Raw genomic sequence first — 17,934 nt, 5'->3', positions numbered from 1 at the left:
AAAGATACGTGCTGCTTAGCAACCGACGGCTCACAAATCATTTGAATCTACCTCCTGAGCGCTGAAGATATCATTACCAAACAAATGTGATTCATTTGTCTGTCTGAGGACCATAAGATCTTTCTTCAAGCTACCACCTTATAAATAGGAAACAATTTAGATAGAAACAAATAGTTGATAATTACCTCTTCAGAGTGCAGAAAGCCTGGATTAATCAAAACACGCTAAGTAGACATCGGGACTGTGTACCCATGAGATTTGTTGTTTTCTTTAATGGGAAATATCACAGCAGGCAACTTTTAAAGCAAACTTCTTGTGTGAAAACTTTGTATTGCAATTCACACAGGAGACACAGATGACATGATGATGAACAAGTGAACAATAGGTTTTAGCTGGTATATTATTGTTGGGGCTTAGATTACAGTCAAGGGTCAAAGATTAGGGTTAATGGCCCTGGTGTACAACCCAAAATTAGTGTTAAAGTTCCTGGTGTCTATCCCAAAGTTAGGGTTAAAAGCGCTGGTACCAAACCTAAAATTAAGGCTAAAGACCCTGAAGTCCAACCCAAAAGTAGGGTCAAAATTCATGGTGTCCAACCCAAAGTTAGGATTAAAGGCACTGGTACCAAACCCGAGATTACGGTTAAAGACCCTGATGTCCAACCTAAAGTTAAGGTTAAAAGCTCTGATGTCCAACCTAAAGTTAAGGCTAAAGGTCCTGGTGTCCAAACCAAAGTTACAGTTAAAGTTCTCGGTGTCCATCCCAAACTTATGGTTAAAGGTTTTGGTATCCAACCCAAAAATAGGGTTAAAGACCCTGGTGTCAAACCCAACGTTAGGGTTAAAGACCCTGGTTTCCAATCCAAAGTTAGGAGTTAAAGGCCTGGGTGTCCAACCCGAACTTAGGGTTAAATGTCTTGGTGCCCAACCCAAAATCAGGGTTAAAGAGCTTAGTGTCCAACCCAAAATTAGGATTAAATGTCTAGCTGTCCGACCTGTGGCTTGGTGGCTGCACGCAACTCTTGGGTGTTTACTTTCCTATTTTGTGCTGCTTCCCCCACCTCTTAGATTGTAAGCTCTTTTGGGCACCCCCCCCCCCCCCCTTGCATTATTGTTTGTAACTGTCCATCATTTGCTAGACTAATTTAATGTACAGCACCGTGGAATATGTTGGCGCTATATAAATACAGTTTATTAATAATAATATTAATCTGCAGCCTCTGATCATCTTCAGAAGCATTTCCAAGATCTCCAACAAATTATCATTTGTAACATGTCCCAATCTCCATCAACTTTTTTTATCATGTTTGCATACTCTGATCATCTCCTGTTTCATGTGTACAATAACTATCTCCTGTATTATGTCCCTGAGTTCTAATAGCTCCTATACCATGTTTGCAGTCTATGGCCATCTTCTGCTGCATGTCGGCAGACTGTGCAGAGTCTAAGCATCTGCTGACGCACATCTGCAGTTTTCTACAACTCATATTATGTTTGTGTCTGTCTCCTGCTGTATGCTATGACCAGCACTGTATAAATAGATTACCCGCATAGGTTAAAGACAAACAAATATGAACATTATTCATAAGCCAATAAGGGGTGCAGAATGCACATCAGCAACAAAAAAAAACAAAAACAAAAAAAAAAACATGCTGCCTGAGGATGTGTGCTGTGGGTGTGAGGAAAGGAGTTACTGTGCTTCATCAGCCTGCTACTGTTCCTTCACATTCCTTTTTTCCCATTTTTATTCAACTAGGTTGCCATCTGTAAGTAAATAAAAGCCACTCCGGATGCAGGACTCCTCCAATGCTCGAACCAATAACCAAGCACCAAAACTGTCATGCCTTTAATACCAAAAAATACTTTGTAGTGAATATGACTTTGCAATAGCCTGTTGCAAGGCAAGTTGATTGAATGACATGGCCATCAGAGGGCGCATTAGAAATGACCACAGGGGAAACCTCTTGGTTGAAGATGACTATTGCAGCAAAAGCTGGTTTTGATATTGTATTTGTAAATAGGCTGTTAATTATTGTATTACTTCCTATGGAGTTCTGCCTCAAATTAAACCATTTTCTTTCCATGCAAGGTAATATGTTCATTGTATAATTTCAAATGCAGCCCAAACGATTAATTTTAATATTGCATTAAAATTAGGTTTTATCTATATTTACTTCAGAAAATGCATTCCTTTCACTTCCTAAATGGCAAAGAAAATGGCTATTTTACTATAATTATGTTTCCATTTAGCGGACTCCGTCTAATTTTATAGAACATAGTAAATTTCCAATTTTTATACCAGTTTTGTCCATTGAAAGCTGTCTTGATAATTGATGTCTCATTCTAATGGGGAGAAGTTCAAAATAAGAATGAATTGGAGTCTAAATCAAACGTGTTAACCCATTTCAAGCATGAAAGATATTAGGATTTTCAAGTAGATTTGCATAAGTTTCTTAATTTAATGTACTTTATCTTGAGTACATGTTTTATTGGGCCCTTTTCACTTTGAACATGTGCTTTTTAACTAACCTTATGGTTTTAAAATATAATATTATACTTTTCATGCAAAATTGATATTTTCAGACTTTAATTCCATAAATCTTTAGGGGTTGGATATTCATTAATTATGTGCCTTGTCCCATGGACACATAACCAAAAACATATTTCTCCTACTGAGTTTAATAGATTTTTCTTAATACTTAAAACAATCATTAATTTATTAAAAAAATTTCAAAGGAAACAATCCAGCCACATTACACCATAGATAATATTGTAATATTCCCATGTTTTTCAAAACGTTTCGCAAATTTCATTCTGCTTCCTCAGGAGATTTCTGTGCATTTTGCTGAAGAATCAGAATGAAATCTGTGAAATGCATTGAATAAGAAGAGAATATTACAATATCGTTTATGGTAGAATTTGTAAAAAAAACTCTTTGTAAAGTTTTAATTATTTTATTTTTGTTTGAAATTATTATTTGTGAATATTTAGGTAATTGGGTGACTGAAAAGTCTGTTAATCTTTACAGGGGTTTTTGGTTATTTTCAGAATCCATATATAGAAATAGATAGTTAGATTTTAAGATGGTGTCCATTGGAGTACATTCAGTGCAATGGGATTGATTTACCAAATATAGCGCTTTATAGCAAAGTGAATTATCCCCTTCTAAGTAATATTTCACTTAGCTTAGTGAATGAAATGCAGCTTTGCTGACTTCAATAATCCAATCCAATTTTCAAGGAAAAGTCCTCTTCATTTAGCTTTCCATGCACATGTACCTTAGTAAATGAACAGCCTTAGTTACTTCTGCAAATCATCCCAATGTGTCAGATTTGGTGAGTAGAAAGAATAATGTTTATAGCAGGGAGAATATAAGCCAAATCTGGCTGAGGGTTAGGCTGAACTATTATCAGCTTGAGCTTTTGAATTTTGTGGCTTTTTCCCATCAAAGAAACGAAGGAGAGCCTGAAAATCATGTGGAAGGTGACTAGTGCTCCATTTGCTGGAAAAAAGCAGGAATACTTTTAATAATGGAGGTATACAAAAAATACATACAAAACCACTGAGCAATTAAGCCAGATGATAAAAATCTTGCACCTGTGCAATAGATGGCAATATAATCCAGGAGCTAGATTTACTGAAGAATTCCAAAGAACCAATATGTTACAAATGATTTAATGTTAGTGTTTTACTAATTCTAGGAACCCTAAGGCATCACATATTCTTTTATTATTTTGTTTCTTTTTAAATAAAGGCTAATTGTTGAGGAGCTCAGATTTCCCCAAATTGCACTGCAGGTCCTCACATCAATAACTGAGACAAAGCAATCAATAAATTGTGCAAAATCTGGAATATTAGTAGGTTCTGGATTTTTATTCTGTAAATTATAATGTTTTTGTTGAAATATATATGACATGGGCTGTAGTATGGACGGCTGTAGCATGATTTAGTACTGCTGGATTTATTAAATAGACTAATAGTTTGAAAACTGTATCATGTTGGGTATTAAATCAGAAATAAAACTTAATATTCTGTTGTAGTTTTTGATCCAATCTTGGTGCTGGTGCAACATTTCACAATTGGATATACAGCTGTGAGGCTGATCACGAATTTCTAAGCACAAGCCCTTTCATGCCTTCCAAATAGAGAAAGCTCAAAGTAAGAAAACATGTCAACACTAATGAGATTTAAACCTCCCTGGACATTTGAATGTAATTGGTGGTACACATCATGAAGCACAATCTTTGAAACTGTAAGAATCAGCCTTGAACCTTCGGCATGTGCTAGACATTACTCAGCGTTAAAGCTTAGGTCATTGCAACATACACCCGAACCCTAATCAAGAATGGTTAAATGAAATGCTGCAATTCAAACTTTGCCTGATCTAGCTGACACAGCAGTTGGTAGATAGCAGTGGCAACAGATGACAAATCAAGGAAGAAATGCGGTTAGTTTTAAGACAGGTGGTCAGCTCAGACAGCCAACCATAGAAAATTGAGCAGGTTGAAGGCCAGGACAAATAAAACACACAGAATCTAGGTACCCATTTGGGACTTGACTGACTATAGCAGAAGTAACGCTTGAACATTTAGAATAAGCACAGACAAGCTGAACACATGATGATTAGGGATGAGCGAGAATATTAAGTTCGATCTCGCGGCGAATCAAGCCTTTCTCACTTACTGAAAATGTAAGCAAGAACAGCCTTCTGATTTGTCGAGCTTTCGCCGAACAGGAGGATTTCCAGGGCTGAATCATTAACCTCTAGTGCCCAGGGATCGCACGAACAGGAGTATTTCCAAGGCTGAATGCAACTCTGGGAATCCTCCTGTTTTAATTTCCTCTTACGATGGTTTCGCGAAATCAGTTTGCAGAAATTCCGCGGACCATTGGAAGTTCGAGGAAATTTTTGCGAGAATGCCAGAGACTCATGTACCTTTGTAAATGAACAGCGCCTCATCCCTAATGACATCCTAAAGATGTTATGGGTAATAACTAGAAGATCTGCAAAAGCATATAGATAGGAATGCAAATTATGCCTCCACAGATCTTAAGACCTGGAACCAACATTGAAGGTTCTGAGTCAGTAAAGTATTAGAATATTAGGGTTCTCAATCTTAGTCATCACAAATAAGAAATACCATGGTTTGGAAATTGTTCATCAACCACTGATTTGGCATCAGCCAATAACTTAGCATGGAGAGTTACATGTCACTTGCAATGATTGTACTAAGGTAAGCCTTTTTGATCTCCTCCAAATCTGGATCTACAATACCCTCACCTGTAGTAGTTCCCCCCGGCTGCTTCTGTTTCTTGTGTGAAGTTAATGGCAAGGGGCTTTGGTTGACCATCTGCTTTCTTAGTTTACCTGTTTTATAGTTTTAACAGGTTGGAAGCCCTCATCAACTTGCTATATAAACCCTCCAAAGAATCATCTTTTCTTAAGTCTGCTCAGGAGCCCTAGTTCCAGGGGCTCCCACCCTTTATAGGTATTTAGTGTATTTATTTCCTCTTAATAAAAAAAACACAAAACATTTATATCCCACACATATATTTTACACCAAGTATAGCTTGGGGGATGTGCCTATATTATTATGGTGCATCAGATTTACAAGCTATTTTAATTCTTGTTCATGATTACCAATGCCATGAATTCATTTTCTATTAATTTTTCTTTAAGAATAAAAACATATCGGTACCTTTGGAATGCACTCCAACAGCTTTTATGAGCACACTATGATTAGGTATTACCCTGTACATTTATTTGTACATGTTTGGAACGGTGGTGTGGGCTCAAATCTCTGCAACTGCAATTCAATTAATTGCCCAAGCAAAAGGTTCCATTGTGTTTGGTAAGCTGTTCCTGCAATTTGCTGAATTTGACTTACATTAGGATATAGCTACTCATTGATTTAGTTCTGATGCTAATCAACTACTTCTGATCTTCATCTCCTGACTCAAACTAGTCTTGTCTAATAACTCTTGTCCCTTGGCAACCCAGGAAGTTGTCACTTGGCTTGGATTGTGGCTTCTTATATTACCTTTGATGTTCTGATGGGTCTGCAATGTGCTCTGACGCTGGCTTGTCTCAGAGTCAATTCCATTTCTACCATTATAGGCTGTTTTGATCATCAATTCCTTCTAGAACTTGCACTTTAATTAAAGTATTTAGCCACCTGCTGGTAGCACAAACAATACTCTCTAAATGTGATATTTGTAATCGTAACCTTTTAAACTCTTGTCTGTAATTAATTGGCAGAACATTATTTGTAAAGCTGGCCTCCGGTATCTGTATTATTTTTCTGGTATTTTTATATTATTTTTTCAGCTCCTGAGTTGTATTTAGACTTGCCCTGGCCTTACCTTGTCTTTGACTTTAGAATTGCTTAGCCTTCTACAACCTCAGCTTGTCTTTTAATATTATTATTATATATTATTATAATATTAATATTATCAGTATTTATATAGCGCCATCATAGTCCATAGTCGTGTCACTAACTGTCCCTCAAAGGAGCTCACAATTTAATGTCCCTATCATAGTCATATGTCATTAATGTAGTCTAAGGTCAGTTTTTAGGGAGAGGCCAATTAACCTCACTGCATGTTTTTGGGATGTGGGAGGAAACCGGAGTACCCGGAGGAAACCGGAGTACCCGGAGGAAACCCACACAGACACGGGGAGAACCCGCAAACTCCATTCAGATAATGTCCTGGCTGGGAATCGAACCTGGGACCTAGCGCTGCAAAGGCTGGAGTGCTAACCCCTGAGGTTTCTTGAGTATATATATGTTTGTCCCCAGTATATTTAAATTCATTGTTTACTGATTCTCCAACCCTTCTGGAAGTCTATTCCAAGCACTGATCACGCTTTTGGTAAAATAATACTTTCTGAGGTTCTGGAACTTTTCCTCCTACTATTTTATGATCATTGTTATGATTTTTGTGGGCACAGAGTCTTAAGCTACGTACACACGTGCAATAATCATTGTTGGAAAGGATCATTAACGATCCTTTCCAATGAAAATGTGGTGCCCTGACCCTCACCTGTCTACCAGCTACGAACCTCAGCTGCTTGCTCCAACAGCAAATTATACATGACTTTACTCTGCCTTATTTTGTTCAAGTGGCTATTGAATACACAACTGCTTTTCCTGTCCTTGGACAGTGCTGTTTTCATTCCACTTATGCTGTATTGAACAGTATTATGGTAGGTCAATAACTGTATACCTAAATATAAAATACCACGTATTTCCATTAAAACCTTACAACTCATGGCCCTGCGGATGCTAAAAAAATTGGAACTTTACTGGAAAAAACTTAAGCTGCTGTTCTAAAAAATACAGCTTGCCTGGTTGCTGTTGGTTGGTTGGTGATCCTTTGCTTTCTCAATCCCTGACCAAGAACAATTGCTTGTTTCATACTTGTGTATAAACTACTGAACTCAAAAGTAAAGATCAGCTTTACAGGGAATTAATGCTATTCTTTAGAAAAGGTTAAGCAATGGCAGCTTCCATAAACTCAGTAGAGCTTCACTTTAAAGTTTCCATCTTTGGAAAACCTTCTTGGCCAAGGAGTTAAACTAGACCCAAGTTGTTTTAAGGTCTTATTTTTTTTAACCGCGTATACTTTCATGCTGCCATTTGAGACTTTGATTCTTTGTTTGCTGTACTAAACACAATGAACTGTTGATATTTTTGCTTCTTAAATTAGTTTTTTTTCCACCATTACAGTGTATTGACTATTGATGTATATAGGTGCCTATATCCTGCATTTGAAAAAAATATTTCAATCAAACATCATTGCCGATTATTGCATATGATAGTAGTTAGATATAGATATCCTTTCTAAAAAAAACTGTCTTGGAAATATATGGAACCCATAATGATTACAGTTTGCAAGTGATCATATTTCCATGCAACTTGTCATTAGGCAGGTCACATAGTAGCCTGATCCATTTATTTATACCAATAATATATCCAATTTTACAAATGCGTTTTCTTATCTGCATCACACATTCATTTTGTTGGTGTAAAACATATTTTTGCTAAAAAGCCCAGTTTACTTAGTGTGTTAGTAACATGCATACAGCATGCCCTGTAAAGTACATTACTTATCACCAAACATTGCCGCATTACATACCTGAATCTCAAGGCTGTATATTTTTCAACAACAATAAGAGAAAATCTTTGGAGGTTTAGAAAAAACATGTCTTGAAAGCTAGTCTTGCACAGCTCATTATCTCATAAAGGTAATATCATATCCATCCAGGCTGCTTTAATACTTCACAAAGAACATGAAAGAAGGTCTTTTGATGTGAAACAAAGGCTTACCTCCACCAATTTGTTGGCATGTTCGCGGAACACTTGGGCATATTCCTTTACCTCCTTCTCATTACCGCTTTTTGCTGCCTCGATGAGAACCAGCAGGGGAACATTTGTCTCCAGGAAAGAGTCTGAGATGTGGTCCATTACAGCTTTCCGAAGCTAGCAACCAAGAGATAAAAAAGCAACAGGTTCTATTAGTGGTTAAGGATTATAACATGTAAATCAGGAAAATTAACAAGCTTTAGTTACAAAGATCAGACCATTTCAAGTGTTCTAGTGCCATCGATTTTGGGTTTTTGAGGTATGCTCCAGCTATTTTCATTCCAAACGTAATTAGTAGTCTACATGGTTGGTGGCTCCAGTTTTCACTTTGGCATTCATCTGATAAGTTTGGCACACCACATTCAAAATGTTTGTGGCTGGTCTAAAGTTGAACATTTCCTTGTTTTAAACACCTTTTAAACTTAGAAAGGTATATTATTGCACAAAAATTCATTATAGTTCTTGAGAAAGGCTCGCTGCATCCATCTTAATTAAAGACTCAAATTGAGTCGCACCATTTTTCTAACAGTTTTTGTTCACTTTCATAAATTCATTGCCCAAGCAAAAGGTACCATTGTGTTTAGGAAGCTGTTCCTGAAATATAGATATAGTCTATATCAAGTTGATGTTTTTACTTTCCATAAAATGATTTCACTATGCAAACAAATCCTTTGTGTGTGTGGCCAAAAAATCCATGGGGTGCAAAACATAAAAGAAAAAAGCTGAAAGAACGCCAGTGCCAAAAGAAGACTTAATTAGAGTTCTATAACCAAAATACCAATGATATGTTTTTGGAAATAAATATTCTTTGCATTCGGTTATTATCTTCAATTGCATTTAGACTAGCACTGAAATTCAAAGAGCTAACAGCCTTGCTTAATACAGGGAACAAAATTACCAGCTGGTCCAGTGTTAAATAAAGTGTCTGGAGAGGAACTACTGATGGAGTCCAAATTTGGAACATATAATACTGCTAAAGTGATGTTGTTCACATTAAAAGACTAGGGCTCAAATGTGTGCTGGCAGGAGACGTGTTATGTGTCCGTACCTTAAAAAAGGAGACTCCTGTGCCTCCAAAATATCATGTGGGTTATTGCATTTAGGAAGCCCCAATACATTTTATACTTAATTATGATATACCGGAAATTTTTTAAAACGTATGCTTATTTCTATATTAACATATGACTTCTTGTGCAAAAAGTAGATTGTTATCCACATTTTAACATATATATACGAGTAAAGATTTTCTCTTCCTTTTGTGTCTGAGTTAGAAAGTAAAAGATTATCCACTGAAAGAGGCACAGTTAGAAAAAAATAAACTGATTGGCTTTTAAGATTTTTTCCTTTAACCATAACTACAGCAAAAGGTTTTAACTATACGCTAACTTTAACTCATACGTCTTTATTTATAAAACAGGGAATCTGAAATACCTTCAAACATTGGAATCAATTACTGGCATTGAAACACATAGACCTGAGGAAATGATTAAGGGAAAGTCTGATTTCCTGTTTAATAAATAGAGTTATCTTCTAGGTGGTTTGCCTGGTTTTGCTCTGTAAAGATATATCCTAACTATTAGGCTTTTATTATTATTATTATTATTATTATCATTAATATTAATAAACAGGATTTATATAGTGCCAACATATTACGCAGCGCTGTACATTAAATAGGGATCCAACAAAGCTTGGCCTTTCCAGGGTATAGTACTGTATATCCCTTAAAATAACATAACAAACATTTGAAGTTAATGTGGGTGATGATGATTTGTCTTGGCCATGCACATATAATCAAAGGATGAATTATAAGAAAACATATTGACCGGGGGTACAGGATAAAACCATGATGGTGAGCCATGTAAATCCAAACCTCATGGTATGCTTGACTACCACATATTTTAACAACCTACAAATAATGTCCAATAATATCAAAATAGAATATTTTCTAAAAATGTCTTCACGTGTGGTTTGATGAAAATAGAGAAAAAAAAATAAAATTCCCTAAATGGAAATGTTCCTGATTTTTTGGTTTTACTTTGGAAGGCAAGGAGTTTTTTTTTTCATGTTGGGTCTGCTGAGCCTCATGGAGAAATTACCTGGTACCCTTGGTCTCCTAATGCAAGAACCTGTTATTGTTTTTAGAGTGTATTCCCAGCTATATCGATGTAGTCAGTAAGAGACCAGTGACAAAACATTATGGTGTAAATAGTCAATATGTAGATACTCTATAGTGTTTGCCAATGTCCCGTGTGTGTTACAAATATGTATTGAGACAGAGGGGTACAATGAATAATATTATTTTTATATTTTTATTTTTATTATTTATTATCAATGCTATTAATTAATAATACACAATATTATTATCATTAAGTAACATATTTATTGAAACCCATAGCTATTGATACAACATAGATGTTAAAATGAGTTTCGATATTATAGTGATATACTGTATGCCTGCTACATATACAGAATTATTCAGAAACTTTTCTAATAAAATTGTTAACTTTGGTAATAATATAACTGGTATCCCAGGTAGTAGAGTGAAAATGTAGTAATCCTTTAAATTCTTATTCATTGGCTTATATTAGGGACCACAGTACTTTATGGAATTGAGATATTATATTTATTGGGCAATGAACTACTTAATGAACTTAAAAACGTTAGGTTTGGGTATCTCTTTATATAGTGAATCACAATTAAAAATGATCACTCTAATATAGCTGAGAACTATTTTTTTTTTCATTTTTGGGGTTTCAGTGATAGGATTTTTTTTTGTAAATAAGTTTTTGTTGTATGCTAATCTGAGAACCTAAGTGCACAAATGTCACCAGCTATATTAGAGTGATCATTTTTAATTGTGATCCACTATACATAGAGATACCCGAACCCAACGTTTTTAAGTTCATACCATTACCATACACTCTTACCATTACCATTGGGGAATTTAAACACCAACTGTGTATTTATATATATATATATATATATATTTTTTTTTTTTTTTTTTTTTTTTTTTTTTTTTTTTTTTTAATTTTTTTGTACAATACAAACCTTCAACCAGGGCTGCACTACTTACATTTAACATCAGAATTACTTTGTATGATTGAGGATTGAAGAGAATCATATAACCTGTGTGATCTTCAAGGGTAATAATGGGGGGCACTGTGAATAATGATAATAAAACGTTTTTGTTGGATGCGGAGGGGGGTAATGAAGGCAGAAATCATGAACGACATGCAGTTCTTTTAAGGTAGCATTTGAGTTTATTTGCTACATTTGCTAGCTGTATTCATTAACTGTGCATAGATAAAGAATTCTTTGGACAATTTACAATGTTTCTAAATACCTTTGTACATTCTGTTTTATATGGAATAATTGGTGAAACTCATAGCAGTTCTGATGAAGTCACTTTGACAAGCACAAGTACCCCCTGAACTCAGATCAGACATACCCCCTGGAGTTGAAAGCCTATAGAATATATGATAAATGTATTCTGGAGCAGACAGGCAGCAAGTGCAGGTCATGGATGATGAGCAGTTATCACAATGCGGCAGATGGTGGGGGAAATCTCCCAGACAAAGCAAGGAATCAGCAGGGGACCAAATTTCCCTTTAAACTTTAAAAAAAAGCAGCATAGAGTTACTCTTTAATATCTTTCGACAGCAAGATCGAGACCTCTTTTAAGAAATGTATTTTTTATTTTTTAACTGATATTGTGACTCTTGACAGCTTTCCAAGACTGATAATGCAGCCACATGATCCAATCTATCATTAGGCAGCCTGGCACACAGCCCGGAGTGTTACTGTAGCAACTGAAACCATTTACTGAGTTACTTTAAGAAGTCCGCAACCGGCTAGGTAATTTACATGGTTGTCACTGGGTAACTGACTGAATTAGAGACGAAGAAATCCATTCGGGTGTTATACCCCGGGACATGCTTTGTGCTGTATTGTTTCATCAAATGATACAGTATTCCACCACGATTGCTTGATCAGCGAGTTAATGACCCATAGGACGGGATGTGCAGATAGAGATCCGATAGAGGTTATAATTTAGGGAATATATGGGCTTATATGTCCCTTTTTTCTAGATATGTGTTCCCCTGGGATTGGCGATAGGTTGGTAGATAAACAGAAGCACTCTATTTGCATGATCACACTGATTCCTGATTAGTAGTCCTGTGTGGTAATTGAGTCTCAATGTTCATCTAAACTTAAAGGTGAACACCAGCCCTAATTTCAGTCCTGCATAGTTCTTCAGGCTCCTCTCTTGTACTCTGTGTTCTCTTAGCATGCATCAGAAGTTGCAATTAGAACTCACAACATCCCTACATTAGAGAACTTCCACCATCTTCTAACCGTTTCCTCCCCCGCCTGACTGTCTCTGACCCACCCTCTATCCATTGGGTTCCAATTCTTTAAATCATGGAAACTCACAGAATCACATGTTGGCATTACTTATAGTCTACTGCTTTTGTAGGCATTTCAACATCTCCAGAATGACATGTAGCCAGAAAGGCATTTTGATATTTGCATAATTCCTTCCAAGAGTCAGTCCACTACTTACTTTTAGCCCAAGGACTGTTGAGAGTAGCAATGATATAGGTTGTAGTTATGATTTCAGAATATATACAGCGCCCTGTGGCCCTTCCCACCAGCCCCAATCTGACCACATTCCATAAAGATTACATCACTGGGCGAAAAACAAGGTATGTAATAAAAACAAAAAAGTTTAATTGAAAAAATGTCATAGCATGTTAATTAGGGGGGGGGGGGGATTATAGAAGACAAACTATAAGCAGAATACACTTCAACCTTTATTCACTCTTGCATTTAACAAATTTAAAAATTAAATTTACTTTCCCTGTATTCTACTATTGGTGCTCCTATCTGGTCATTTCAGCAATCCCTGAAGTGCTCTTATGCAAATATCGACTTTTCCGGAAGTCAGTATTTGTATTCAGCTAGGCACACCCATCCACAGTGCACAGGCTTCCTGATAAGAAACCTAACTACTGAGCAGTACATTGTGGGTAGTCTGGGGGAGAGTTGTCCCAGATCTCTGATGGGTCTGCATCAGGGCCCTAGACACAAGTCATACAGCTTGTTAATGAAAGCAGAATATGTCCGCAGTGTAGCAGGCAGTACTATTTTATTTCTGACCTGATGAAGACAAAGCTATCTTGTCTGCTCAGACTTTACAGAATACCCCATTTAGGTGGCTTATACTTAGAAGCTAAATAACAGGAAATAGCTAAAGAAACGGTTGAAATACATACCTACTAGCTGTTCTACCTACCAAAGGTATTTCTGTTCTTTGGGAGTTATACAGCTCTGATAGACTGAAGAAACCTATTTTTTCTGTAAATAATACAGCTAGGTTACTTTTTCACCAACAGCTTGTGATTAGACAGTAAAGGAGCAGAAGAAGACTAATGGGATCATCCTCTTCCTCATAGCAAAGCCTGTCTGCCCCCTTGTGCCACTCCTCCCTAGCAGTCAAAGTACTACTGAATAGAGAATATCAGGAGACATATTGAGACAATTTTCTGTATCTACAAAAATGAACAGAACCAGGTGTAGCCGTGAATGAGAGTTGCAGATTTATCATTCTAGCAACACAACAACATAATTTCCAACTAGCAATGCTCAAATTGTTTCCAGACTGTTCAGTTTGGCAAAAATTCAGCTCAGAATATCTTATTATCAATAAAAGTATACCCTGCCAACTGCTTGAATGGCAAGGTAACCCACTACCCCTTTCAATATAAACGTTACAGTGTACATTCACTTTAGATTTACAGCCGAAATTCTAAATAATGTGATAAAGCTGCAAGCCTATAGCCAAGCAGTCAGCATTACTATTTGCTGGTTGTTGTCAACGTTTGGGAATATATACAGCTGTTTACTTTTACATATGGCCTAAAGGCTCTGTGTTAGCACTAGCTGCTCTTCAGGGGAGGTCCTGGCAACTCCCAGCCAATAGTAACTCCTTTTTTTCATCTTGATAATGAGCTTACAGCCATAATTTACATCAGTTATATTAGTGGTTATAGGCTTGTAGTACTCCCTATGTTGAAAGGTCAGCTTGAACAAGCTATTTGTTCAGATCTAATAAAGTCAAACCAAGTGTTGGCCCGAACCCAATTCAAGTTCTGCTTTAAAACTTTATACACCTGCCTGATGATTTTCTTTAAAGATGAAATGGCATGCATATCTTGGGTAAAAACCTGACAAGTGTCAGGCGGTCCTCGACATCATTCATCAATGGTGGATTTGTGAATGGCCAATCAGGAATGACTGCTGTGCACTGTTATGGAGGAAAATGCAACAAGGTGCCTCCTGCTCATCCACCCCCATCCCCCCATAGAACAGAATGATGCTGAGTGTACAAAACTATAAGCAAAAAATCACTAAACAATTCTGGGGCAGAATACAAGGACACATACCATACCCTAGCATTACAAAAAGAAGGACAAAAACATTTCTGAATAAACCTGAACCACAGGCCAACCTTCCATGGGTTCCAATCCTAAAAAATTGCAGCCAATAAATCCATTCCAGGCCATCAATACTGGACTGCAATCAGCATCCTGCTGACATTTCTAGAATGGAGACGGCTGGGAGACTCCGAGATAAACTCTGTGTACACCATTGATAAATGTTTGCTGGGGCAACTCTCATGTTCATTCAGAGAGGGCCCAGGCTGCAATGCAAGGAAGTTATTTTTTGAGGCTAATAATCAAGTATTTTGTTTTGCTGCCTTCATGGAGATTAGACTGAAAAGGACCAGGTTAGATGTACATGACGTTCAAACGCACCTTTTACTAGCTCACAGCCAATTGTCAATGTCAATTTGATTGGCATGAGACTTCATCTGTGAGCCCATTGTAAACCTACCCATTGGTTGGTGGGTGGCTTTTCTGCAATCAGTCCCATTATTTCCTATGTGGTAGGTTCCCATGTATGTGCTGCACACAAACATGAAGGGGAAAGAAAAACTTTATGGGCCTCTTTACATCCATACTGCTAAACGCACAGAACAGTGTAACCCCATCCTAAAACTAACTGATCTGGACATGATCCGCTATTAACAAATGATCCGTGGTACTCTGAGCTCACCCGATATTGCTGCCCCAATAAAACATTCCTAATACAATATATTTTTTATTCCTAGGTCAGAATGAAAAAAGTGCTTTTTTGTTTAGCTTCTGTCTTTAAATTTAAATTCTATTTTGCTGCTGTATGCTCTTTTCTTTTTTCCATAGTTTCCTCGACACAAAGAATATTTTGTCATTTCAGACATTGAATTATTGTTTCTAAAAACAATGCTTTAGGGATGTTTATTTTTATGTTGGTAATTGAAGGCAGAGAATTTTTTTTCTCGGTTTACATACACTATTCATTTTTTTAGGTTTGCCACATAAATATAGTAATAAAATACCTGATTTTTTTAGAACAAGAGTCAGTCAGTTCAATGGAGAGCACATACATTGCTGGGTTGTTATTTAAAGGAAGTACAAGTTTTGGAGATGTTGCCAAAAGATGGCTTTGCTACCTTGTACATCACTGACCTGGACCAAGTAGGCAGAAGGTCAGGTGTGCAGTTCTAACTTAGTGTCCCCAATAGGGTATTTCTCCTTATTTCCTGTCTAGGCAATGGGTATAATAAGGATAGGAGATGATTGGCAGCCACACATGGACACATATCAATATCTATGCATGTGATCATTTATTTATACATACCNATTTTCTAAGGATTTCTGTGCATATCTGCAGTCCCTGACAGTCCACTATAGTATGGCCACAGTCTCTAACAATCTGCTAGAGTATGCCCAGAGTCTCTGACAATCCACTATAGTATGTTTTCCATCTCTGACAATCTAATATCCTTTGTCCACAGTCTCTGAATATTCACGGTATCATATCCTCAGTCTCTGACAATCCATTATAGTATGTCCTCAGTCTCTAACAATCTGCTATAGTATGTCCAGAGTCTCTGACAATCCACTATAGTATGTTCTCCATCTCTAATATAGTATTTCCTCAGTCTCTGACTATTTACTGTATCATATCCTCAGTCTCTAAAAATCCACTATAGTATTTCCTCAGTCTCTGACAATCCACTATAGTATGTCCTAAGTCTCTGATAATCCACTATAGTATGTCCACAGTCTCTTACTATCCACAGTGTTATATCCTCAGTCTCTGACAATCTAAAATAGTATGTCCCCAGATTCTAACAATCTGCTATAGTACATTTTAACAATCCAGTATAGTATGTCCTCAGTCTCATACAATCCACTATAGAATGTCCTCAGTCTCGTACAATTTAGTATAGGATGTCCTCAGTCTCTGACAATAGACTATAGTATGTGCTCTGTCTCTGACAATCTAATTTAGTTTGTCCACAGTCTCTGACTATTCACGGTATCATATCCTCAGTCTTTGACAATCCATTATAGTATGTCCTCAGTCTCTGGCAATCCACTGTAATATGTTCTCAGTCTCTGACAATACACTATAGTATGTCCTCAGTCTCTGACAGTCCACTATAGTATGTCCTCAGTCTCTAACAATCCACTATAGTATGTTCTCCGTCTCTGACAATCTAATATAGTTTGTCCACAGTCTCTGACTATTCACGGTATTATATCCTCAGTCTCTGACAATCCACTATAGTATGTCCTCAGTCTCTGACAATCCACTATAATATGTTCTCAGTCTATGGGAAGGGGAGGCCATCAGTAGAAGTGAGAAGAAGGGTCCTTATGAACACAGCAGTTTTTTTAAGCTGCAAGGACCAGGGGCCTACTAGCAAGCACAAATATATGATATAGATATTCTCTACATTAGTGACTTTTAATAAAAAACCCAGAAAACGGAAACACATGATGTCTATAGTACTCTATAGTACATTATTTCCTAGTATTGCTTTTCTAATTTTTATTCTCTTTTCTCTGAAACTTTCCTAACCTAATGAAGTCTGAGATGAGATGCCATCAGAGATACCACCAAAGATGGAGAGCACCTTCTAATTTCCACCTTAGGGTAAATATGTAGACCGACCTTTCCCCACCGTTTTCACATGGTGAAATGGTTAACCCTTAAAATAACTTTTAGGTCTTTAAGGATCCCCTACTATAATTACTATATCCACAGCTCACTGGACTTCAATTATAGCTCTGCTCAAAAATCACTGAGAAAGAAAATGGTTTATTGCCAAGGAGCCCATATTATCCTCTAAATGAACCCTAGGGCTCAACAGAACCCTGGTTCAGAAACACTATTCTAAACTGTAACAAGTTAACCCAAAACAGCACAATATGAGAACCTCCTCTCCTCACTGCTGTCCCATAATGCGTAAGGTGTCCTCAGCCTTCATATTTACTCAGATTGCACGTTTTGTATTAATGAGGAAAATGAAGCCCCGTCACCGGTTTCAGGGCTGGAATTAACAGACGCATCCAAAATGTATCCTTAATGAGAATTCACAAACCTTTTGAAGATTAAGCACCTGTTCTACTGCAAGAAGCAGATGCTTGTGGGGGAAATATTAGTAAGAGTGATGG

At 36.9% G+C, this 17,934-nt stretch overlaps 1 protein-coding gene across 1 annotated transcript in view; it reads right to left on the bottom strand.

The window, feature by feature from the left end:
* Positions 1–17,934, bottom strand: part of CTNNA2 (catenin alpha 2) — a 1,156,022-nt gene that overhangs the window by 252,119 nt on the left and 885,969 nt on the right. The window contains exon 9 of the mRNA XM_072406902.1: positions 8,330–8,482. Within this exon, the coding sequence (XP_072263003.1) occupies positions 8,330–8,482 (153 nt within the window). The remainder of the gene's footprint in view (positions 1–8,329; positions 8,483–17,934) is intronic.

Source organism: Pyxicephalus adspersus, chromosome 3, assembly GCF_032062135.1.
Source record: "Pyxicephalus adspersus chromosome 3, UCB_Pads_2.0, whole genome shotgun sequence".
Classification (NCBI taxonomy): domain Eukaryota; kingdom Metazoa; phylum Chordata; class Amphibia; order Anura; family Pyxicephalidae; genus Pyxicephalus; species Pyxicephalus adspersus.
The sequence above is the reverse complement of the archived record's forward strand: the minus strand, read 5'-3'. Positions and strand labels throughout refer to the sequence as shown.